At 36.6% G+C, this 26,430-nt stretch overlaps 1 protein-coding gene across 1 annotated transcript in view; it reads left to right on the forward strand.

Annotated features, from left to right (window-relative positions):
* The window catches only part of PSMD14 (proteasome 26S subunit, non-ATPase 14), a 62,073-nt gene extending 39,311 nt beyond the window's left edge, over positions 1 to 22,762 (forward strand). The window contains exons 8-12 of the mRNA XM_084642985.1: positions 10,284 to 10,391; positions 13,985 to 14,059; positions 17,766 to 17,891; positions 19,327 to 19,389; positions 22,341 to 22,762. Coding sequence (XP_084499111.1) covers positions 10,284 to 10,391; positions 13,985 to 14,059; positions 17,766 to 17,891; positions 19,327 to 19,389; positions 22,341 to 22,439 — 471 coding nt within the window. The 3' untranslated portion in view covers positions 22,440 to 22,762. The remainder of the gene's footprint in view (positions 1 to 10,283; positions 10,392 to 13,984; positions 14,060 to 17,765; positions 17,892 to 19,326; positions 19,390 to 22,340) is intronic.
* Positions 22,763 to 26,430: the final 3,668 nt, after the last annotated feature.

Consider the following 26,430-nt stretch of genomic DNA (forward strand, 5'->3'; position numbering starts at 1 on the left):
GAGATAATTCATGAGAGCTTGAAAGATACTGCAATTTTGTTGTTTATTGCTCATTAAAGAGAGCCCGGGGGAAAAAAACCTGGTTTTTGGATTGATACAAAAATAGAATGTTTTAGATGCCTCAGAAGTTGTGCCCAGGATGTTGGGTAGCTTGCCATTTTCAAAAAGCTCTTCATCCAACCAGTTTGTTTCTAATGAACTCTAAATTGCATAGTCCTTTCATGTTTTTTGGACTCTTTTCATAGAAAAGAGATAATCTATACGAATTAGCTATGAAACAGGCCAAATACGTATTCTTTTCAAAGTAGAGTTAAGAGATGCACTATTATTATTTTACAGTAGCACCTAGAAGTTTCAACCAGGACCCCATTATGCTAGGTTCTGAAAAAAGGCATGGTCTCTGCCCTGAATATCCTTCAATCTCAATACATAAAGGTTGGGAGAAAGAAAACATTCTCATTTGCCAGATGAGAAACTGAGGCACAGAATGTAAGTGACTTGCCAGTGGAGGTTTGTGGCAGAGATGGAAATTGAACCCGGATATCCTGAGTCTTAATGCAGAGCGTTAACCACAAGATCATCATAAGCATAATATTTCCCTCTGTTATTGGTTTGCTTATTCAGGTTTCAGTTTAGAATGATAAAGCATACTGTAGCTATCATAGAAAACATTGGATTAAACTGTGTCCCTTAGAGTTTTGTTGGCTTGCTTTATCCTGCATAAATGAGATTTAATCTTTTCAAGAATGGTCATGGTTAGTTTGAACTAAATGAAATAAAACACTACACAGAAACTAATGGTATGTCATCTCTTTAACCACAACTTCATCTGCGTGTGTGCCAAATGACCTCCCTTTCTTAATGGAGATCTCTCCTAAAAAACAAATTTCTTGCATCAAGTCCTAGAACTCTGATTCTGCCATATATATATATTTCTAGATCTTGATTTGAACCTGTCTGTTATGTATCTGAACTATATTATTTTGCCTGTTTCTGACTTAGATGTTAAGATCTTTGGAGCACAGGACTGTCTTCCTTTGTTTCGTTCTCAGCACTGAACAGTGCACATTGAATAGCATAACTTTATTTTGCTATTTTTCAAACTTCATATGTTAAGACTAGACTTCCTTAACACATACTTTCCCAAACAAGAAGAAAGAAAGCTGGACTGCTCTCCAAGACAATCCTTTCTGCTGCAAATCAATAGCTCAGTGTCTAAATCTTCCATAGCCATATAGAGCAGGGGTGGCCAACCTGAGCCTGAGAACTAGCCAGAATTTACCAATGTACATCGCCAAAGAGTCACAATAATATGTCAGCAGCCCCACATCCACTCCCCAGCCTGCAGCGCCTTCCGACAGCCCCCACCAATCAGCGCCTACTCCTCCCACTCCCCCTCCCCACCCACTGCAATCAGGTGAGGGCATGCAAGGCTCAGGGGAAGGGGCGGAGTGGGGACAGGGCTTGGGGCAGAGCAGGGGGTTGTCAAGTGAGCACCCCCCAGCACATTGGAAAGTTGGCATCTATAGTTCCAGCCCCGGAATCAGTGCCTAAGTAAGGAGCCACATATTAACCTCTGAAGAGTGGCATGCAGCTCCGGAGCCACAGGTTGGCCACCCCAATATAAAGTCTTACTAACTTGGGAAAATTATCCAGTGCTCTAATGGAGTCAAATGATTATCAATTATGCCTTACATAAAATAAGGGCATTGAAGACCGTTCCAACATAGTTTCCTTCAACTGAATTTAAAGGCTCAGTTTTTGTTAGTTTCCTGAAAGGCTGCATCCTTTTAGCCATAGCTATCTGTCTTAGGGTTTTCAATGGGCTCCTCACTATTTTATGTAAGGATTAGCATTTCCTATGTATATTCAGTGTCTTTCCCGTTTGTTTGTTTGGAGTGTCCACACAGCAATGGAAGAGAGAATATTTTTAAGAAGTCAGAATAATATGACTGTAAAATTAGAATTGGTGGAGGGACAGGTATAGTACCTGAAACTGGAAATTGAGATTGGCCCTTTAAAATCACCTCTTGGAGTTTTTTGGTGTTGTGTTGTTTTTTATTTTGGTTTTTGGTAAGTAGTCTGGAGTCATCTGATAAGTTTTTGGTAGTCTATATGTGTGCATTTAGAGAAGAATAAGAATTAAGAATACATCCATGTTACGTTCTCGGTCCCCTTATGGGCCATTAAAAATATAATTTGGAAGTATTAATCTAGCAGTCTGTTGTTGTTTTTTTTTCCCCCCTCTGCCCATGGCCCTCCAAAGTTTAAAAAAGTAACCAGCCAAGTAAAATCAAGACCCAAACACATTAACACTAGCAACTTGGCTGTAATACTAATTCTGTGGCTATTTGTTGTGAATTATTTTGCTGATACCACTTCCACAGTAAATTACTCTTCTGTTGCTTTGTAAAAATACATGCTATTGATCGTTTTTGTGACGAGACTACTTTTTCCTGATGCAATATTCATTATTAACGTTTGACTTACTAACATTGCTGTTTAGAAATTTTAATTTATACCACTCAAGTATTAAGGACTCCTTATAATGTATAACTTTGGTAGAAACTATTACAAGTAGTAGCGCAGGAATTATGCCTTTCAATATATTTGTACGGTGCCTAACATATTTTGGGCACGATAGGCGTATAAATATTGTTGACCTTTCCGCTGAAGTGTTATGCGTTGTCAATGATCATGTATTAGTTCTGTTGATATTGTATTGTCAGACCCATTATATCTTCAGTAAAAATTACTTTAAAATGCCACATTCAGTGGGCCTAATCCATTTTTTTAAGCATCACCACACAGACTGAAAAGGAGGTGCCTGGGTGCAAGGTTATTGACCTAATAGTCCCTTTGAAAAGAAAAGAATCTGCAGGGATCTTGGTATTTTTGGTCTTGTATGTATTATAGCTGCAGAGATTGAAGAGAGAAAAATTGAATGGTTGAGAAATAAACCAACCAAAGAAAAAGCTTGGTATTTCTTGAGTTACCTTTGCATTGCTTATTAGGTGATCTTTACTATTTTAAATCCTGTAGTAAATAATCACAAGAATGAACAGAGCACAAGATTTTGGCTGCTCTGTAATTGTGATTTTTTTTTTTTCTTTTTAGATCCATAAATGGCCAGATTGTGAGAACTTGAAACTAAATTCATTTATTTACACCTGGTACTGGCTTCCCCAACAGTGTCACACCAATGTACTTCAACTCTGATCTAGAGTGATGTCCCTGGAGGTCAGAGTAGTTCAGTCTGCATGCCTGATCAATCATTGACCAAGCCCAGTGAAATTGTCAGCAAGAATGTCAGTTGTGATAGTGTTTTGTGATGTGGATATCTGTCCACTATGAGTTAGAATGGGATCACCAGTTTATTTTACAAATAGCCAAATAACCAACAAAGATCTGTCAAATGGTAGCAACTCAATCACTATTGAGTGAAACACGGATTCATTGCAGTGACCTACAGGTGAAAGGCTGAGGCATCCTAATCTGAGCTAAGCAAAATTTCAGCCTTGAACTCTGACTTACAGAACAGGGAAATGGGAATTTGTCTTGGTTTTGATTTATAAGAAAAGCAGGAAGCTGATAACTTGAATTATTAGAGAATGACCTTTTTTAAGCATCACATTTTTGTAATAGTAGATCCTGCATATTTAATTATGATATAGGTACCTGTGTTAATATTTGTACTTCCGTTCAGAATAAAATTTTCAAAATATTAGACAAAGTACAAATTATATTATTGTTCCAACTTCATCACCATTTTTCCTTCCTGTTTCATTGTAAAGCGAGCGAAAATTTTATAACTATACATTCTCAACATTTTTGTTCATGTTAGTGCATCATGTATTTTGCACAAATAATGTCGTTTCTGAATAGAATATTACAAATCCAAAAACTTGCATTTACAGACTTCATTGTTAATGTGAGTGTCAGTGTTCTGATTTTTTTTTGGATATGCTGTGCTCTCAATCAGGTGATAAATGCTTGCTTAGTAAACTGTTTTTATAGGTTATTTCAATTCATTCCCTTTCCTGAAACAAAAAAGTTCCAAGTATACTTTTCATTGAAAAGTATTAAATGTTTAAATACCTTTTACCATGGTGAATGTGGAATAGTCCATTTATCTTCATTAAGGCATATAGCTTTAAAACTTGTGGCTTTGCTACTTGTGAGTTATGGATGCATGCTCTCACTTGTCAAGATAAATGTATTATACCGTAGTTGTCTCCCCCTCCCAATATGGATATTCAAGTTGTGCAGCAGATTTGACCACAGTAAGCAATTCTCCAAGGATGAAGAAAGAAAATGCACATACTCCTAGGAATCTCTTTTTCCAGAGATAAAATTGACATTTTATAAATAATTTCCATGTTGCAAACTTCAAACTCACAATCACAGCAATTCAGCTATATGAATTTGGCATGAGTCAGTTTCAGTTCTTAGTGCTTTTCATTGGAAATGGCATAAAAAGTAAGATTTCTCTGAATTTTTTATGCTGTGGGCTTACAAGGGACAGAAGATGTTCTTCACTTGTGGTTGTCTAACAGTGCATGGCAGCATAAATAACGAAATGGTCATAAACCTTAGCTGCACTTCTAAGGTCACATGTTCAATTTAATTTTTAAAGAATCTAGAAACAAACTAAGCAGTTGATAACAGGTCAGTTGCAGGTGATAAAAGATATTTTAGATGGGACATTACTTCTTTTTCCACACCTGGCATAGCCACATTATATCTTTTGCAGTTTTTTCTTATGCACTGGTAGGTTTGTCCACAAACAATAACAAGATTCTTGAATTTCAGGGTAACAATGCATTTTTAAAGATAGCTTTCATATTGCATAGATATTTTTTTCCTGCACAAATATTGATGTCAGGAAAGTTTAAGTTTGAACAACAAGGATAATTTATCTCTGTCTGCAATTTGTCACTGTGTGTGGAATGGCATGCAAAATACAGGTATGCTTTCATAAAATGAGTTTTTTGATTTGCTATTGCAAAAACTTGGAGAATTGAAATATGTCAGTCTTTAAAATATTTTATATAGAACTTTTTGACTAAAAATTCCACCCCAAAAACCAACCCCCCAAAGCTGTGCTCAAATGGGCCCCACTGCATAAACTAGATTCATTGTCATTAGCAATAGAAAATGTCTTTCTTTAAAAAATATTCAGTTATGTGACTATATAGTACTTTAATTTACAAAGTCCTTGTATTAAACATCAAACATCTTAATCTAGTTTTTAAAGTTTCTTTTCAAATAAGTGTACAAAAGTAAAGTAAAAAAAAACAACAGATTTTTTTAAACTAACATTATCAAAAATTTGCTCTCATTGGCCAGGCACAGGATAAAAGAATGAAAAAGGTGAATAACATATTGGATCATATTAAGCATAGCTACATACATACAGCCAAAAAATTACAGACGACATTGAGTTTGGAGATTATTTGAATTTTGACTATGCAAAATGTATTACTCAAACTGTTGTGGGTCATTGACCGAGCGACATGCTTGCAAAAAAGTATGCCATCTTTATTGTTTTTCAGATTATTATGGTTCTTGTAGCTAAGACAGATGTACAAAAAGATACAGTTTTTATTTTGTATTGGCAGCTTCCAAATATTTAGTATCTATTTCCAAGAGTTGCAATTAGTAAAGCATCCATGGTACTGAAATCCACACATCCCACAAGCTAATTATATTTGCAAGGTCAGATTGAATACATATTTTCAGAAAAATAAAGGGTTATATAAATGTCTCTTCTACTTGGCTGTTATATCACAGTTTGTTGATCTGGAGTATAATGTGTACAATTCACAAATTTGTCTGATAACAGAAAGTGGTGTGTGATTGTGTTTATTTTACTAACCAGTATATTCACAGCAATCACTTCCAAATATCTCTCCAGTAAAGATGTGTTAATTACAAAACAGACAGGGTCTTCTATTATATTAAAGCTACTAACAAGAAGACAGCAGGAATCACACATGTAAATAGCATCATCAACCCCTATTTTAGTCCTCTGTTTTGATCTGTGAGTTGTGCATAGACCAAAGGTGCTATTAAAGACTTAGTGTATGAAATAGGCAGCATTATATGAACAAAATTTATTCAACAAGAAAACAGACCTTTAACATGAATTTAACAAGCCTGAGAAATTATAAACTATCATATGCCGCAGATTCATGCAGTGATAATAAACAAAAAAAGGAAAGTAAGAGGTTTTCTTAAACTAGCCAAACTGCTAATGGTTTTGTTATAAGCTGTCTATGTTGAAGTGACCTCTGAAAAGTCTTGAGACACTTTGTACCAGAAGAAATTAAATGGTCAGGATAGTGAAAGAGTTGCAGTGTGGAAAAGCATATTTATAACTGCTACCATCATAATCTGGAAAACATCCTACTACCATAGGCTTGAGTTGGGCTTTCAGAGAGGTAGTCTAAAAGCCTCATGCAAAGCTGTTACTATTTTTGTTAATACAGTGCATGCTGTAGTGAGGTAATAAGTACAATGAAAACTATAAATTTGGAACTACTGTAAATCCCTTAAATTCTTTAACTCTGAAAAATGGATTTTTCCTCTGCTTTAATTAATCCTGGGAGGTTCTCTACTTGGATTACAGTCTCTCTAAAGTTCCATTGTTAAATATGAGGTGACCATGTTGCTGTCATTTGATTGCATCGTGCTGTACTTCAAAATAAACACAGAAAAAAGACTTTAGTTTCTGCACACCTCCAAGTGCTCACAAGGGCTTTTTCCTTGAATCTTACTGTGGCATAATTAACACCTAGTTCACCCATTGCTCATTAGAGCACTGGACATTAATGAGTCTATTTATTTTGATATGATGCTCTAAAGGAGGAACCGATTTGTTCTCACTGTGCAAAAAAGCAATTAGAAGATTTCACAGAAATGTAAATGTAGGGTATATTGCTGTATTTATGCTTTTATTGCGTACTAGATCTAAATTTAGATTGCAGGTTGTTGAGCATGTTGGTTTCCTTAAGACAGTTGCTATAGTGATGGCAATGAATTCCTTTAATCTTGGTGTAGCTAAAGTATTTAGTTTTTATTGGTTGTCATAATGCTACTAACAAGAAAAATGTCATTCAATTCATACTTTCTGTATTCTGTCTAGATTAGTTACCCTTGTTTTTTGAACATATAAGTATTGTGCGTTTAGGATTTCACATTAGAGTTTGAACAAGAAGGATGCTAACAGTTTTAGCAAATATTTGTGTTTTGTTTCTCCAGAGTTGCACAGAGAGAGCCTGTAATCCTTTATTAATGTGAATAGTGCCATTGAAGTGATGGAAATTACTTGCATGAGTAAGGACTGCAAACTTTAAATCATATTGAGTAGAGTTCTTAAATATTTCAGCAGCTAGTTGTCCAATATATTTTGCTATGAAAGTTATCCAACTATGACACTGTGAACAGTAGTTAAAATATTTGATTTACTATCAAAGCGGTGTTGCAATGCCTAATATGTTAGGAGTTTTAGTTTTCCTTTCAAAAATGTACCTTGAAAAGTAAACATGGAATCCAATGTTGGAACAATTATTAGACAAAAATGCCATTGCATTTTTGGATAAGTTCCATGGTTTCTAGTGGAGCAGTCATTTAAACTGCAGTTGAGAAGTGTAGCCATTAGGAAGTTAAATTATGATGAAGCACTAAGTTATGGTATCCTGCCAAGTTAATGTATCTTGCTCCTCAGAGTAAATTTTTATTTGCTTGATTTTCCTATCTAGAAGTCTCTGGAGGACTACAGTATGAGTCTTCTTCCCACCCCCATCTCCCCTTTGCTTTGCTTTGCTTTGCTTTATTTGTACTCCTTACTTACTATAGTTGGGCATTTGCAGATGTTTCTAAATTAGGACATCTGGTTAAAATGGAATTTCAGGAGTTGGAAAACTGATAAGATATACTTTTATATATACAAACATGAGTCTTAAAACTGTCTGAGTTAAAGTAAAATCTGATGAGAACATTAAGAATATAATTGATCTTTTTGTATTACAAGGACGAAAAGGTAGATATGTTGGAACTCTTTTAGAGAATGGTTGATGTCTTATAGGTGAATGAAGTTTAATGGTTTAAAAAATCATTAAAGGAATTAAACTCTTCTTTAGCAAGATTAAAATTCCATATGCTATAATAATTCTTTCTGTGTTAAACCGGTTAATCTGTTTAATTGAGAGAAGGAAGGGGGTGTGTGTGTCAGTCAGTCAGTCAGTCAGTCACAGGGAAGGGGAGAATGTTAGGGGTTTTTGTCTTTACCTTATAAATTCTTGTTATCTATCACCATGCTATCTGGCATAAATTGGGTCACTGAAATTCTAATAAGTGAAGAACAATGACATATTTGCTGAAGGCAACTTTAAAAGACAAGTTGGAGAAGGATCTGGCCAGTCAGTTGAGAGTCCAGGATTGTACAAGTCACTAATTTACAACTGCTTAATGGATAAACCATGTGAGAAATTTAATCTTTAAAAGAAGTTTATAACTTCCAATCTACTTATAACTGCTTATTTAGTGAACATCATTGCTGTGCTTGGTGCTGTATGCATTTAGCAGTAGACATGGACTCTTCCTAAATTGGATATGGACCATGCAGTCAACACGCATGCACAAGTGGAAAAAAATATGGTCCTTCTAGCGGTACAAATATCTTCCGCTACTTTGTGTATCATTATCTGTCTTTGATACTTATATCAAACATTGCTGTGTTTTGCTTGATGTGACTTAAGCAGCTTCTTTGACATGTACAGTATGTGAGATCGTTATTAGTCTGCCTTCAGTTTAAAATACTGTAAATTGTTACATTTTAAAATTTCCATATTAATCTCTGCCAGTTCATTTGTTACCTCTCTGTGCCCTTTAACATGATATCATAATTGCATTACATTCCCACTTAAGTAGGTTTATGGGTAGTATCCTAATTTGTTTAGCTAGAAGGGAAGTCCTGAGTTGGTGAGAAGCACTTAAAATATTTTTTCTTTAATTTTTAAAATATGGACAATTTTTGTGTTCTTGCTTACCTGGAATAACCTATTATAAAACAATGGGATATTTAGCTTCTCAGTATATTAGACCTTGGTGTCTTGGTGCCATGTGGTATTGTGTGAAATACAGATTACAATACAACTGCGGTGGAAATTTCTCGGGCATTTTAATGTAAGCTCTTAAAACTATGAAGCATAAATCCAGTTTAAGAACATGACAAAATTAGAATCTTTAAAAAATAAGGCCCCAACACTTCAATCAAAACCATGCGGGGCAGATGCCTACATCAGTGTGGCACCCCATTGACTTCAGTGCGGCTCTGCATAGGTGCGAGGTCTGGTTGTAGGATTATGGGCTAAATAAATCAAAATCTTTGTTTGTAGTTATGAATCTATAATGATAGTTGGAGGTGACGAGGATAGTTTTTGTGCTGCATGGCTGTGATGTGTTCTAAGTTATATCTCACCTCACCTAGCAGCAGGTTAGGTGATTATTTTTATTATATGAAACCACTAAATATTTATTTGCAAAGGTTTCTTGAACAATTGCAGCAAAGCATAGAAATAGGCTAGATGGAAGCTCTACTTTTTTTTTTCTTCCCCCATTTGTAATGAAATAACTGGATATACTACCTTCCATGTTCCTTAAATCATAAATGACCTTGGTCGTCTTTTACTCTATTTCTTACTCCTGAGCATGACACTGACAAGGACTTTTTAATCCATCAGACAGTTTATAGACCCTTTCTTAGTCACAAGAAGCAAAAAGCATCTGACTAGAAGGGAATACATGGGGCAAGTTCCTTGCTGGCTATAATTTTGTTGTCATTTCAAGTATTGTGGTGGTGTAATTGATGTGACAGGACTGGGCTTTAGACACAGTCCCTTAGCTTGTGCTCACTTTCAGTTTTCGTCTCTCTCTGTCATTCATTTTGATTAGATAAGATTTAGGTGACAAACATACATACCTATGAAGTTTATAGTATGTATATCTAGTGATCTTTTCAATGTTGTAAAATAAAAAGTACATAAAACTTAATAGTTCCATGAAAAATGTAGTTCTGGTGTCACCTTACAATACAAAGTAAAGAATTGTGTGCTGATGGCACAGTCAGCAGGAGGTTCTTTTTTATTAATATTATAATTAAAAGATTTTCTGGAAGAAGGCCAAAAACAGATGAGAGTTGATCATGCCTTGTCCACCGTTGCTTGGCACCATTGCTTGCATTTTCTAAAAAGAATTGACTTGACGTCTTGTTTTTACAGGTTGTTATTGATGCCTTCAGATTGATCAATGCTAATATGATGGTCTTGGGACATGAACCAAGACAAACAACTTCAAATCTGGGTCACTTAAACAAGCCATCTATCCAGGTAAAGTCAGTATTTGATGATGATAAACTCTGTTTTGTATTGAGTGGTGTTTAATCACAGTGATGCGACAAGTATCTTAAAACGTTACAGCTATAATTTGTATGTTATCCCTCATTGCAGTATTTTAATGTGCATATAAAATTAACTTGATATTTGAATAGGTCTACTCCTAATTTATGAGTGTAGGATTGAGCTCTAAATTCGTCAGATGTAAACACAGAATTTAAGTAGATACTGTCAAGATTTGGTACAGATTTATAAAATGAAAAACTTAAAATAAATCTTTTGTGTGAATTTGGGAGGACAATACTCTAGCTTTTTTAGTTTTATCAGACCAGTGATACAAGAGAGGGCAAATGGTATCCTTTTTCAGTATTACAGTTTTAAAACTGCTCCTGTTAACATATGCTTGAGCTTTCCTAAAGCCAGGATGAGTAAATGGTGTTTTATTATCTACTGTAAGCATCCCAATTATATGTGATAAAAGAATAAATTACTCTTCAAGCAACCATTGAAAAATGCCCTACCCATTAATCATTATGGTCTCTTTCCACTTGCTTTACTGCTACATTTTTTTTAATATATATATTCAACTTTTTAATGTGTCCTAAACAAATATTCCATCTCCAACTCTGGTTATTACATTGGTGACCTTGTAATTTGATGAAGTGTGGGGGGGGGGAAGGGGAAAATGGAATAGATCATTTGAATGTATAATTGACCATTTCAAGCATAATCCTCTTTACTTGAGTGTATTGTTTTTATATATCTTTGTAAGAATGTATAAAGTTTATAACATTGAATTTCTCTTTTGAATATTTACTCTATTTGGTTTCTGGTGTTGACGATTAAGGCCAATACTCTCGTCTTCAGTGAAGCCAAACCTTCATTGCAGAAAGCTTCTTCTGCTCTAAAACAAGAGTATCCTCCTGAGTGATTAATGCCTTATCCGTATTCTTGTGCCTTGACTTTTTTTTTCCTCAGTTTTTCCCCCCATGAAGAAAAATGTATTTTATTTTTAAATGTATTGTAAAAGGCATGAATAGTTGCTACCAGGAAGCCTAATTTCTTCTCTGAAGATTATTTACATGAACAGTAATACTAATGTATGTTGCTAAATATGGCCTACTGAAAGACCGTATAGTAGCCACAGTAGAACTGAAATTAGATGCTTCAACTTTTATTATCAGATTGCTATCTTTGGGGAGATGCCAGCTAGCCATTGTTAAACTTCTACCTTCAACACATTGGTAGCTTTTATTATTTTATGCACTAAAACACTTTTTTTTAAAGAAAAATGAGCAAAAATATTCATACTAGTAAAATAGTTAGTTTTAAAAGGTTGAAGTGTTTTGCTTTTGATTTTTAAATCTGTGAAAACTGCGAAGTATAATGAGTATGAAATAACCTACTAATGTTTTTGATTGGATACAGACAAGCCCATGCTTGCCTGTTTCAAGAGAATATATTACTGGGCTTTTTTAGGCTGTATGTAATGACCTCTCTTGTAAACCCCCATAGTATCATACTGCTTCATTATTTTTTGCAAAAGGTTAAGTAATATCTCACAGTCGAAGATCGTTGTTGTAGCATGGCATATTTCAGACATAAGTTTTTTTCACTTATTGCAAGTCAGCAATGACCAGTTACATATTTTATTATTACATTAAAATATTGCAGTTTGAAATTAAGTGTATACATATACAAGTTCTTAAGACTTATTCTTTCCACGGAGAACAAATGTAGATACACACATGTTATAAAGTCCCTGAGTGAAATGCTGACCTCATTGAAGTTGATGGCAAAACTCCCATTGACTTCAGTGGGATTAGGATTTCACACGTCCCCTCCCCCATATTTTATCAGTCATTTTGTGAAGCATAAGGCAAGCTTATTAAAGACTTTAATATTACAGGACTTAAGTATTGCACGACACACACTAATCTTTCAGTGAAACAAAACACTTGAGGAACAATGTCTTTAAAATATAGAGTGCAAATAGGTGTACATTTTAGAGGTTTCCAATTAACCTGTTGCAGTGACTATTAGTACAGTTTCAAGATAGTTGGGAGGAGTAGTGGAGTAGGATTTTTTTTTTTTTTTTTTTAAGTGTTTGCACTTTTGCTCAGCTAACACCTAAGTTGAATTAACTGTTGCTGTTAGAAGGGAAATGATTGCAGGGGAGATAGTCAGTCTATTTAGGACTTGTACTCCTAAATCCCTTAGGAGCTCTTAAGTCTCCCCTTATCTACAGTTAAGTTAAAACAAGAGGGTACAGATTTTCAGTTCGGGGTGGGGAGGGGAGAGCGAGAATGTCAAAAGAAACTACAGAACTTTTTTCAGTAATTTAAGGCTGAAATTACTATAACAATAAATAGGCAAGTGTTTGTTTTTGAGATTCTGTTGACTACAGTAAAGCTAAATGTGTATCTTTGACAATCAGCAGTTAACAAACTCTAGTGAACATATAGTCAGTTCATGAAAAATGTAACTGTTTAAGTATTTCTTTGTATAGCATACAAATGCATGCAAAAAAATCTATTTTCAACTTTATGATATCTATTAAATTTTAATTGCAGTAGGATTTTGAAGCACTAGAATGAAAAGCTGTACTTGCATTTTGTGGAACAAACGCTAGCCATGGATAGCGTTAAGGAATAGACATCAATAAATAGGTGAAATGATCAAAATATAATTTGGAATATCAAATATTTATCTACTTCTTAAATGTTGCATGGTATAATTTTTCACATCTTTTTTACATTGCGAGGACAAAACATCTGACAAGGATTTATGTTCATACACAGATTATTTCTAGAAACTACATCTTAATCCAAGCCATACCTTAGGATGTACATTTCAAAAGAGTGCCCATTATTGTTTTGATACTACAACAAAGCAGCAAGATATGGAGCATACATATAAAGGTTTCATATAACCTAATATGTTTCTTGTAAACCTCTTATTGGTTGGTGAGGTGCTAGTGTAAAAACGTTGCATCCATAAAGGTCATGCCAATAACTGGCAAGATATTGCATTTAATGTTGAAAATTTAAAACAGTCTTAATGCTAAAGGTCTATTCTGTAAATATCCTGTCTAACCAGCACCTGAAATGTAAATTACTGTTTCAGCTGTAACCATAGCTATACAGCTCAAATTATTAACTATTAAAAATTAAAACCTTTGCCACATGTTTTAGATTTATAAGTGATAGTGTCAACATAAAAATCACACCTGTGTCTGAAATACGTTTACCTCCTGTTTTAAGTACGACTTAAGTTTACCATAAACAAGAGATTGGAGAGCAAATAATTTAATTTTTTTTTGTTTACCGAATCTGTCTGCAGTTTACAAATAGTTGTACTGTTTCCTTGTTTGTATGAACCTTTCATGTGGAAACGGAAGAGAGAGCAACATTTTTTAAAAATAGGAAAATAAGATTGTTAGGAGCAGGTATAGTGGTTGACACTACCTATAACATTTTTTCAAAACTATTTCAAGTTGAGTGCTTTAGATAGTCACTTTCTTACTAATATTTCTCATATCTATGATAGTAACTTCAGTGTGAATATTTTTCCATAAACTTTTATAGGCTCTAATTCATGGACTGAACAGACATTATTACTCCATTACCATCAACTATAGGAAGAATGAACTAGAACAGAAGGTAAGAAATTCAAGTTGAGTTCTACCTGGCTTATTCATAATCAAAAGTAGTCAAGATTCTCAAGGCCAGATTCCTGCCTCATTTACATCTGTACATGCTCATTGTCTTCATTAGAGTTGATTGGGTTTAACTAAAGCCAGACTTTGACTCTACAGTTGGAACTACAGTTGGTTCTGCTGATAATGCATGAGTCAAAACAGACTCCAGCTCAACTAGTGACTCTTTGGCGAGTAGAAATAAAAAGTAATTTTTTATCACTAAAGAATGATAAAACATGCAGATCAGGGAGTGTATCTGTTGAGATAGAGGCTGCTAATTCACATAGGCCCAGAACCTCAAAGGGAAGTAGGTACCTAGAAAATCACAGGAGCAACAGTGCAGTCCACAAAGCCTGAGTTAGCACCTAGACTCTTTATACAATGAATGGAGTGAGAGAGGTGCCTGAGAATGCAGGCCACAAAAGCCAGCATGCTATGTGAGGAGCCACCTAAGCTAGCCAGTGTGAGACGCTGATGAAAGGGGTGTGTTCTAAGCCCTGCCGCTTTGATGGAGATAAGAGCCAAAATCCAGGTTGCAGGGAGGCACCTATCTCTGCTAGCTATCCACAGCCAGGAACTCATCTCCTGGAAGGAGGTGGCTTAGGCACCTAAGTACTTTTCATGCAAGAATAAGTTAGGCACCTGCATCATTCCACAAAAAACAGAAGAAGGTGGAGGTGGTGTCCTCATTATACCTTTTAGCCCAGTCACCTGGGATATGGGGGAGATAGGTTCTATTGCCCTTCCCTCTCCCCTCCTCCCCCGCTTTCCCTCTCTTCCCGAGAGGAAGAAAGCATTTGCACAGGAGTCTCCCACCTCTCTGGAGAGTACTCTAACCACTGAGCTATGGAATATTCTGAAGTGGGGGCCCCTCACTCTCTTCTGTTGAAGCCGTTCCAGTGTGTATAAATAATTAATCTTTCAATAGGGTGACTAGACTGAGTCTCCCTCCTCCCAGTGAGTCATTGTGTGTGTGTGTGTGTGTGTGTGTGTGTGTGTCTCTCGCTTGCGCTCTCTCTCTTCATCTGGTGACTAAGTATTTATCCAAAGTGGAACAGATTCAACAGGAGAGAGTAAAGGAGCCCCACCTCAGACTATCCCATAGCTCACTGGTTAGAGCAGTCTCCTGGGAGGTGGGAGACTCTTGTTCAAGTCTTTTCTTCCCTTCAGGCAGATGAGTTGAGCCTGAATTTCACACACCCTCGAGGAGTGCTTTAACCACTGGGATAAAAGGCATAAAGTGGGCACTACCACCTCATCCAGTAGCCTCTGATTTTGAATGGGACCTGCTCTGGAAGGAGCATCTGAGCACACCAACTGGAACAGGCCCTGTGGGGAGGAGAGGGTCTCCTCTGCCTATCTTTCCCCCATTCGTGGGTTGCACTGGGGCATAGGTGGGAGATAGGCATCCAGACGCCTAGAGTGAGACAGCAGTGCACACACCAAGAGAGAGAAATTTAGGCACCATGGAGTGAGTATAGCTGCCTATAAGATTAGGTGGCGGCCTAGTGGAGGTTTTGTGGATTGCAGTGATGCCTCAAACTGGGACTTAGGCACATAAGTACCTTTGTGGATCTGGGCTAGCGTCCCTTTTCATAGCAGAATCACACTTTCAACGGCTCAATGTGTTTGTTTGTTTACCTGTATTTGGATGACAGGTCCAACAGAACCAGATTCCCACAATAGGTCTCTCCCTTTTGGGTAGTCTGATCTATCTTTATCCTGATGCAAAGGCATACTTTCAGATAAGCAATTCTAGATTCTTCAGGGGTGATTATCTTTTTTAGCCTTTTGACATGTTTATGGACATTCAAAAAACTTTACAATACAACCATGTAACATGATCAAACTGTTCCTAAAGTTCAAATATCTTTGATCTAAGGGCTTCCTTTACATAAATGACTGGTAGACTGAGAATGAGACCTTTGCAACCTTGACTAAGTATCAATTATATACTAGAAACTCTCATAGAATCATAGAATATCAGGGTTGGAAGGGACCTCAGGAGGTCATCTAGTCCAACCCCCTGCTCAAAGCAGGAAAACCTGCAAGCATACCTGAACTTGTCTGAGCAAGTAAACAATCATTCTTAGTGCTTTAACTATTCTTCACAGGTCTCTGATAAAGGTAGCCACTCATTCCAAAATCCTGCATATGGTTGTCTGTAATGTCCACTTTTGTCTCTTATCAAACCATCTCCCTTTGGAGTGAAAGCCTGGGTTGGGGAGTGCATCTACACAATCTGAGTTTAAGATCTGTGGAAGCCTGGTTAATCTAGACTTCACAGCAAAGCAATAGTTTTCAGAGTAGTTTAGCAACTATGAAAAACTTTCCGGTCACTAAGGACTTAATAGTACAAATCCTGACAGACATTACAACCAAAGACATCAATCGTTGTAGGGATGAGTCTCTTTCCTTTAGCTGCCCTCCAAAGTGAGGGTTCTGTGGGAATGATTCATGATTCATCATTTCTTTCCATGGCCACCTGACATGGAAAAGCAACTCCTTTGCAGATGTGAATTTCAGGCATTAGAGTTAAAATAAGGGGCCTTCAAGACTTCAGCAGTAAACCTCATATTGAAGAAGTGGGGACAAAATGGATCTATTTGCTTAGAACACCAGATACCTCCTGTACTGATCTGTAATGGGCAGTGGCTCCCCAATAAAGGCAGTCTTTGCATAGTGGAATGCCTTTTCTCCAATTCCTCTGCTCCATCAGGTTTTCAGAAAAGTAAAACAAGCCTCAGATAATTTTCATAGCACTTACTTAGGCTTATCAGTTTAAATGCCCGGATCTTCTGGGCATTGACTCAAAACCAAACCCAAACTCACTCAATCTTACAACATGGATCTTGGCATCTTATTAGATGTGGAACCTGAATGCTCTTTTTAAGGTGCAACACGTTATCTTGAAACCTAGGAAGACAGCTACATGGAGATATGCTAAGATGTGGTAAAATGCAAAAAAGTCCATGTGTTCCTGTCATTCATTTTTTGGGACAATTTGTTTTATAAAAGACATACTCAGGACTTGGTTTGGTTACTAGTAAAGTCCATCTCAATTACAACAGCCTACTGTCCTCCAATACAGGGATCATGAGTGCAGAATAAGTAGCTAATGTGCTTAGTCCACAACACCAAATTTCCTCCTGAGTGTGTCTAGAGGCCAAAAGCTTCATATGTCCCCTACCTAGCTGTTAAAACAGCCTCCTTTCTCCTGACAACTTCTATAATGCAGTTATGCATTGTCAATATCAAAATCTACAACAAACTGAAAATCTGGGACCGGGTAAAATAGATTATTATAAAAATTAAATAAGACGAGCTACTGCACTGATTGTGTATTATTAATTTTCATATTTCATTTTAAAAGATTTTCATTTTAAAAGAACTGCTGCAAAATTCCCAGTCTGCTGCAGCAGAATGCTACAGAATCCAGCGATTTTGAGTATAAACACCAGCTAAAAGCTGCTCCTGTGTACACTTACCATATTCAAACTGTTCAAGATCAAAAATGCTTTTGGAACATTTCTAATCTTATTGAATTCATTTATCTACACCTCTACAAGTACATTTAGTAAATTAACTTTCTGTATCAAGTGGACCTTTATAGAGCTGGAAACTTATGTTCTGATGTAGATGTTAAACTGTATGACTTTATTTTGCAGATGTTGCTAAATTTGCATAAGAAGAGTTGGATGGAAGGTTTGACGCTTCAGGACTATAGTGAACATTGCAAACTCAATGAAACAGTAGTGAAAGAGATGCTGGAGTTAGCTAAGAATTATAACAAGGTATTCACGTTCAACAATAAAGTTGAAATTGCTCTTATGAAATAACTGACTGTAGCAAATTTCATTGGATAAGAAGTTGATTACAGATCTCTTTGTATACGCTTATAGTAATGTCCTAGAAAATAAACACTAACTAGAACACTGAATAATTGCAAGCAAATAACTTTTGAGGCTTCAGTGATCACTAATATTTTAACACTCTCTTTTGGGGGCAGTATGGGAATGTTCATGTTTTGTATGATATATATATTGAGTAGAGTAACTTCCATGGATTTGGCAAATAAGGTATAACTCTGGCTATAATTTGTAGACCAAAGCTTTGTGAGCATTGAGTTCCTGATTGCTAACCAACTAAAGATTAACCATTGTTCGTACTGAATGCTTTGGGCACCTGAGTTTGGCCCCAGTTTAGCAAAGCACCTAAACATATGTAGCTTTAAGGATGTGTGTAATCTGTCCCATTGATTGTATTTAACTCTTTGAAGTGGATGGGTCTTGAAATCCTGTAGTTGCACCTTAATGCAGAATATTTTGGATTTAATTTGATTTCTCATTTCATTGCTGCCATCAAAGACTACTAGATCAAAGATTTAAAAAAATATATACTTCTATTGTAGTGTGTATTTGGAACTCTCTTTTTTAAATATATACAGCCTGATTCTTCACTCCATTACATTGGCAGAAAAAGTATCAGGCTCACACTTATTCATAACCTGTAATAATGACATTCCTAAATAAAAGAGTGATTGAGACTTGCTCTACTTGTGAAGATACTTACTAGGAAAATGTACTGTATGTATTAAACGTACTGTTTTAAAAAGTCTATTTTTAACTTGCTTATTGGAAGTCCCAAAATATTAAACGTGAATATTTTATTTAATAGTTTGTCAAGGACATAAACCCTCCAGATCAGACATTTTAACATTAAACATAAATAAACAGGGAACTTTACATACAAAAAAAACCTATTTAAAGAAATATATAGAAGTTGTTTAAACTAGAATACAAAAATGCATAGTAAAAAATCAAACTTCCCTTTGTTAGAAACAACAAGGTTAATGCTGTACTTTGAACATTATATTTTTAACCTGTTTTATCTAGCTGTTGATGTGATTATTAGGTGCAAAATTCCACCCTTGTGTAACATTTTATCAGTTCTAAGTGTATTTTTCTTTAATATAGTTTGAGTAAATCTAAAATATCTGACACTAAAGCTGTTCATGAATCCTCCCCTTAATCTTTTGCACTGACATTTTAACAAATTTGTGCCACCTTTGCTGAGCAATTGAAGTGCCTTTCCTTTTGACTTAATACAGGCTTCTGAAACACTGCTGTCCTTTTGATTTTTAAGAAGAAATTGTATTTTTATAATCTTGTGGCTCTAGAAAAAAGTAAACAAAATCTGAAACACCGACCTTTTTTGTATTTTTCACAGGCTGTGGAAGAAGAAGATAAGATGACACCTGAACAGCTGGCAATAAAAAATGTTGGCAAGCAGGTGAGATGTAATGAATTATTGTGAGGTGAAATAACCTGATTTTTTTAAAATATATTTTAATATTATTTTAGTCACATGCATTGTAGGTGATTTCTGTGCTATAGTCTGGCTGTCCTGAATTCCCTACAGGAGTTGAATTTACACCTAATGGAGAATATTATTTAGGCCTCTGATTTTAGGTAATCTGCAGAGTGGTTACAAAACTGTCCTTTGGTAGCAAGGGTCTGCCACAACATTTTTATAATGAAGTTTAAAGGTAAATTGTGGATAAATTTTTCTAATCCACTGAGGAATATCCTGTAATTTCTGCATCTTTCCTCTTTTTAAAAAGAAACAAACAAAAAAACTAAATACACTATTGCATTCTGAAGGAGTTATACTATGTTTTTTTTTTTAAAGAGGCAAGTCCGTCAGTCAGTCTGGTGCATTACACTGTGGCTGAAGAGCCAGTAGAAGGGGAGTAAGTTCACCCACTATTCAGAAAAAATTGTTGCTTGATGCCAATACACACATAAGTACACTAAACACCTTCGTGTTCCCTTCTGCTCCATAAGAAAAACAGTTTAGGACCATAATTAATATTTTGGGGGGCGGAAGGGAGGCTATTAAATGAAGTTCATCCTTCTGTCATGGCAGGATGTAATCTTCTGACTGAGGACTTGACAGATATTAAATTAGCGATATGTTTTATTTTAGCCTAAAAGCCAAAGAAAGAAAAGTGTTGAAATGGAAAAAGATTAAAATTGTTAAGAAAACATATTGTTCTCAGAGTTCAGTAGACTCGGGGGGCAATAGGAACAATGGATAGCTTTAAAAAACCTCCAAACTATTTTCCCTTAAAGGAGAGGCAGGATTTATTCATATGGCTGGCTGTAGTAGAACCTGAACTGTATTTCAGAGGATTATGGAATATTTTTGTTTCAACTTCCAACAAACTGATGTTATAACTTATCTGTAATTTTCTTCGAGTCGTACACTTTTGTAGCATTCAAATCTGTAGCAGGAAACAATCAAAAATAAATATATAGGAAGAACCATCTTTTTCAAAGATCTAAAACAGTAGTAAATATCCCTTCTTGTGAGCCTGAACCCAGGTGTAATCTACAATCTAAACAATTCTTTAAAAGCTGGTGCAGATTTTTTAAGTTAAGACAGAGTTAAAAAGTCAGATTTTTTTCCTCACACATCCAACTTTTTTTTCTAAAAGAAACTGTCAAAGGTATCTTGTAAAATCTTTAAATGAAATAGTTTTATTTTCAGGGTTTTTTTTCCTCTGTCATTTATACACCAAGTTCTGTAGACACACAGCTGCTGATGTGAATATTTGTCCTCTGTTTGGAAAGGTCCTTAGTTTGAATGGAGAAATCTTGAAGAACTACAGGACTTTGTAAACGGATTATGCAAAAGAGCAGCTTAGATTTGTGACATCTGTGGCCATCAGAACTATTTTGTATGTGGAATAGGATCAATAAATATTTTAAATTGATCCTTTACTGTGTGCAAATGCTTTTTCTTTTTTTTAAATTTGTCTCCACTATTGTAATATCTGTATAGTGGGCTCTGTACAACCAAATGACATAATAGATTGAGCAAATGTGCTCTTTATGGCATAATGTGAGGATAATTTAGTTAGGCCCCAATGCTGCAAAAGTTTATGTATGTGCTTAGCTTTACCACTGAGAGTGAACTTGTGTGAATACATGACATGGATTCATTTTATGTAGGTAATTTAATAATACTTGGCACTTATGTAGTATTTAATATTTTCAAAGCACTGTACAGACTTAAGCTCCAATTCTGCGGAGACTTGAGAACATGCTTAACTTTATACACTAAGTAATTCCCTTGAAGTCTGGGAACTCAGCAAGAGTTAAACACTGTGTAATATTCTTGAAGCCACTGAGGCTACTCACAAGTGTAAAATTAAGCATGTGTATAAATCTTTACAGGATTGGGGACCCAAGATTATATACAGCTTTGAAAATACAGAGCACCACATTTGTATTGCTAAGGTGGAATCCTGGCCTTGTTGAAGTCTGACAAAACACCCCGTTTTTCATTTTAAATAGTATGAATCTCACTTCCACAAAAATAGTTTCAAAAATGGGTATTTGAGTGATATAAATGTCTATTTAAGTAATAGGCTAAAATAGCTTCAAAAGAAGTTGTCCTACTCTCAACTTTTACAGACTTCCCTCAGGTTTTTCTTTTTAATATGGGGAATGAGGATAACCACAAAAATAAATTTGAAGGTCTGTCTTAACCTTGCAAAAACAAGAAGGTTAAAGCCATGACTAAAATTGCATTCCTAGCACATTCTGTTTGGCTGTAGCTGAGTTTACAGAATAATAATCAAAGGTAACGTGTGGGAAGGGAGGGTGTACATGACACTCCCATTTCTACCAGGTTTAGATGCCCTGCCCTGAACCCTGCTGCATGCCACCAGAACATGCGCGCACACGTGCTTTCTTGCTCTCTCTCTCCAATGTATAGGTTTCATGGTTAGTTCTAAAGTAGTGTTTGACTACAGTATAGTTTTTATTGACCTAGCTTCTAAAATCTGAGGCAACTACGATACTGTGAGTGAAATCCTGGCCCCGTTGAAGTCAGGGAGGAGTTTTGTCATTGACTTCATTGGAGCCTGGATTTCACCTATGTGTGGAACTGCATAAAAACATTTGCTGTCACTGTATCCATCAAGAATTTGAAGAGACCGATTTGCTTATTAGCCTACATATAACATCTATGAATAATATGAAGAGCTACAGGGTCTTAGAAAATTAGAATCAAAGTTACATGCAGTATCTTGAAGGAAGGAAAATTTGGGGGCTTTAATAGGCTCTCAGTGTCTATTAATTCACTGTGTTCTCAAATAGTTGAAATCTGTCATCTCTGAAGTGTTCATTTTTTAGTGATTCCTCTGATAGCCTACTTTAATATTTATTTTTCAGGACCCCAAACGTCATTTAGAAGAACATGTGGATGTGCTGATGACCTCAAATATTGTCCAGTGTTTAGCAGCTATGTTGGATACAGTTGTATTTAAATAATGCATTTACTGTTAATGTGGTGCTTTCTGTGTATATTCTTCTATTGTTTTTAACACTTGGAAACCAGAGACTGCTGAAAGTATATTTGGTTAAATGGAAGACATCTGGCATCATTTGCAGTCTAAGAGCAGCACTATAACACCTTTCAGTCTCTGTTGTGCAATTACTTCTGTTTCTTTATGTCAGGGTCTTTGCAGATTCCAAAGCAGTTCAAGAACACAGAGTGGGCAAATTGTATTAAGTTTTCATTTAATATTTGGGGGGAAATCAGTAGTACATATATATTTTGATTGTTGCTACATAATAAAAATACATTTACAGTCTCTCGTTTGTTTAAGGTTTTTTGTCAATATACGGAATGGACAACATTGTAGAAAACTCATGCAGATAAATCTGGTTTCCTTTGCATTTTTAGTGCATATTAAGTGAAACATCGATGAGCTAGCAAAACTTCACAAATGAAATATGACTTCCATTAATCATGAGGTATCCTAGAAAACATACTTTTTTCATAAATAGTGATGAGTACAAAAGAACATTGACATACAATTTTTTTTATAATGCAAGACAACTCCATCCAATGCAAATGCTTATGAAAATGACATATGTTGATACACTGATGCTCAGCACATCTCCAACTGCCCTAACTCAAGCAGGTTCTTTCCTGGATAGCTGATATTCTATGATAGCAATTGACCTAAGAATAAATTTTTGAAGAGGTTGTAAAGCCCATATGAAGTTGGGAGGGTATGTCTCTCAATGGAGATGAGGAAAGCTGAAGGGGAATAGACATGATGAGGAAGAAGCATGTCTGCTGTACCCTGTGCTTGTACCATAGCAGCCTGCTCTGTAACCAGCTTCTTGAGTATAATGCAGCTTGACTCTACAATTTTCCTTTTACAACCCCCAAAAGGCATTTTCTAGTTCCTTACTTTGCCCTGCATTTTAGGAGCTCCACAGGAAAGGGACTGTGTTGCTGTTTGGGGGAGCTGGTGCATGTGATGACATAAGGGCCAGAAGGTACCAAAGTACTATCTTGGAAAGGGCAGGGGAAGGTTTCTAAGCAGTTACCATCTTGGCCTCTGAAGCCCCAGTGGAGCACAGCTTCATTAGGAGCTGAGCTGGATGGACAGTTTGATGCCTTCTGCAACACCCACTCCTCAACACACACAAACACTTCCTCTAAGACAGTTCGTCAGCACCTGCCAGTGCATATCTTCCGATTATCCCAGTTTAGGAACTATGCATGTTAACAATTTAAAAAAATATAAAAAACGTTTTTGCGTGATCCCCAGTTTGCAACGAAATTAAGGGCAGTTGCTGCATAAATTAGCTTTTAATGTGCTAAATAATACAACCCTTCCCTGTGTCTCTAGTTTTACCCCATCTCCTGATCTTCCAACCACACAATCAATTACACCCTGGAGCGCATGGTGCTAGTGAAACAAATAAGCACCAGAAACTACAGCTGCTTGGCATGAAATACTGCTTCTCACAGAATTATATCTGTATTTTGCTGAAAATGAGGATGTATGGCATGCACTAAATCAACAGAATATGGGTAATGCAGTAGTGTGCATGACTAGCATTCATGAAAGACTTCACTAGAAGCATTTCCTTAAAGTATGATAGCTTCCATTCTAAAACATGGTTTTATTAAAACAACTAACCATAAACTAGTGCATAATAGGCTACTTCAAATGCCTCTGCTCACAATCTTGTACTCAAGTTATGGAACCCAAAATTGAAACACATTACTGAATGCTTCATTTGCATCTGTCTGCCAAGTAATGTAGCTATTGGCTCCATTTCTGTAGCATTAAAGAGTCTTGATACATGATGACCTTCATTGTATATTTTTTCCTTAGGAAAAAAAAAACCCATTGTAGCTAACTACTCTCCCCTTGCCCCGCCCCCAAGTTTCCTAACATTTTATGGTTTGTGTATTAATATAGTTTTAGTTCAGATTTTGGAAAGTTTGGAGAAATATCAACTCTATTTTTTTTCAAATTGATAAAATATCAATTTAATAACCCACTTTTTAAAATAGTGGGTATTGAATTTTTTTAAAATTATTTTAAACAGTTATTTTCTGGATCCCATCTGTTTAGAAGAGTCCTTTTGGTGGGCCTGATGGCAACAGACCTAAATTTTCATTCTCATTCTTTTCTGGTCTTTCTCTGTCTAAGCTTGCCTGGTGCCCCTAATTTCAGCTTTGTTTCTGATGTTACTGCTAAATACACTATTGTGGAGCCTGGGGAAAGAGCTGGCAATGGGCTTCTCCAACAGAGCAAGGCCTGGAAAATAGGAATCACATGGCCTGTGTTATCATGCTAGTATATGAGACAAAATGCAAGATGTTGATGGTGATTATAAACAAAACTATTCAATGCACAGAGAAAACAAACTGTCACTTCTCCATTCTAATATATTAAGGGTTAATTGTAACAATATTTTGTGTACTTTCAGATGAAAATATGATTTTCAAGTCTCCTTTTAAAGGGAATAATAGTTAGATTCATAGAGTCCAAAGCCAGAAGGGACCACTGGGATCATCTAATCTGACTTCCTCCACAGGTATAGAACTTCCACCAAATAATTCCTATAGCATATTTCAGAAAAACATCCAGTCTTGATTTAAAGATTCACTTGGCACTTTATAAAGTAAAACCAGATTTGCTACTTCAAAAATTTTATAAATTGGTATTCAGAAAGGTACTGAGAAAGGAATTGAGACCAAGTTGTTTTTCTGGTTAAATGTACCACTTTCTTGTGGTGCAAAAACTATTTCCCAATGCTTTGTCTAATGGAACAAAGGTGAAGAGGATGCCATGTCGCTATGGTATCTGAAGCAGACATGTTAAAACAAAAAGATTCCAAGAAGGCCTTCTTGGTTCCAGTCTCCATCTAAATTTAATTCCTTTGTATGAAAATTCAGCCCAGTTTCAGATGGATGAAAGCAATGCACGTTTGCACCATGGAGCAATCTAGTCTGAAATACCACTCCATGGAAAACCACACTCAGAATCCTGGTGTCAACTGAGAAACCAAGTGCTCACTACATCACCAGCTTGAGCTCCCAATAGATATGTCAAGCTTAGTGGCCAGGTTACCTTGAGCTAGAAGTTGTGCAGGTGGACAGGAGTCAGATTATGTGCAACACATAATTATGTGTAAGGTTGTTCCTGGACCTGAAGATGATGATCACAGACCACCAGCCCAAAGGAGACATGAAAGCATGTGCTAATGGGGGAGGATTCTGCTATGAGCATCTTACAGGCACGGCCACGGCTTGTCACCTCACAAACTCTCCCCAGCAGGTGGAACTGAGGCCTCTGAACCTGAAGGAGCAACAACAGCCAGAAGGCAGAGAAGGAGCATACAGTGGTACTGGCTCAGCCTACCTACCCGGAAGACCAGAGCTTGTTGCATTGGCGCCTGAGGAAAAAAGGAGTCTTTGCTCCTGCTTGTTCTGCTCCTAGGGTGACCAGTTGCCCCAATGTTATTGGGATCACACTGATATTAGAGGCTTTGTCTTATATATGCAACTACACCCCCTACCTCCAAAAAAAGTATCCTGATCTTTCACACTTGCTATCTGGTCATCCTGCCCTCTCTCCCTGGGGGAAGAAGCTTGTTCCTCAGTCTTAGAAATGGCCTGGTCTTGTCCCTGCCCAGCTGTGAGGGGCTGGGCCTGGGAATGCTCTGTGGTTCCAGACAGAGCAGAGCCTGTTACCTTCAGTGGGGGGGCGGGGCGTGATGGACCAGGCTCCTCACCCATACATTGCTGCTAGGCCTGCGGCAGGCATCCCCCTGAGCTGCAAACACTTGGGCTTGCTGAGCTGATCCCGTCCAACAACCCCCCTCATTCCCTCCCTGCCGCTTGCCTCTGCTTGTGAGTCCCCCACAGCGCCGGCCGGTAGGAGAGGAGGATGGAAGTGGCTTTAAGCTCTCCTGCCCCACGCAGGTCGGGAGCTCGGGGCAATGGGGA

This window comes from Lepidochelys olivacea (assembly GCF_965140295.1).
Source record: "Lepidochelys olivacea isolate rLepOli2 genome assembly, chromosome: 11".
In the NCBI taxonomy this organism is placed as follows: domain Eukaryota; kingdom Metazoa; phylum Chordata; order Testudines; family Cheloniidae; genus Lepidochelys; species Lepidochelys olivacea.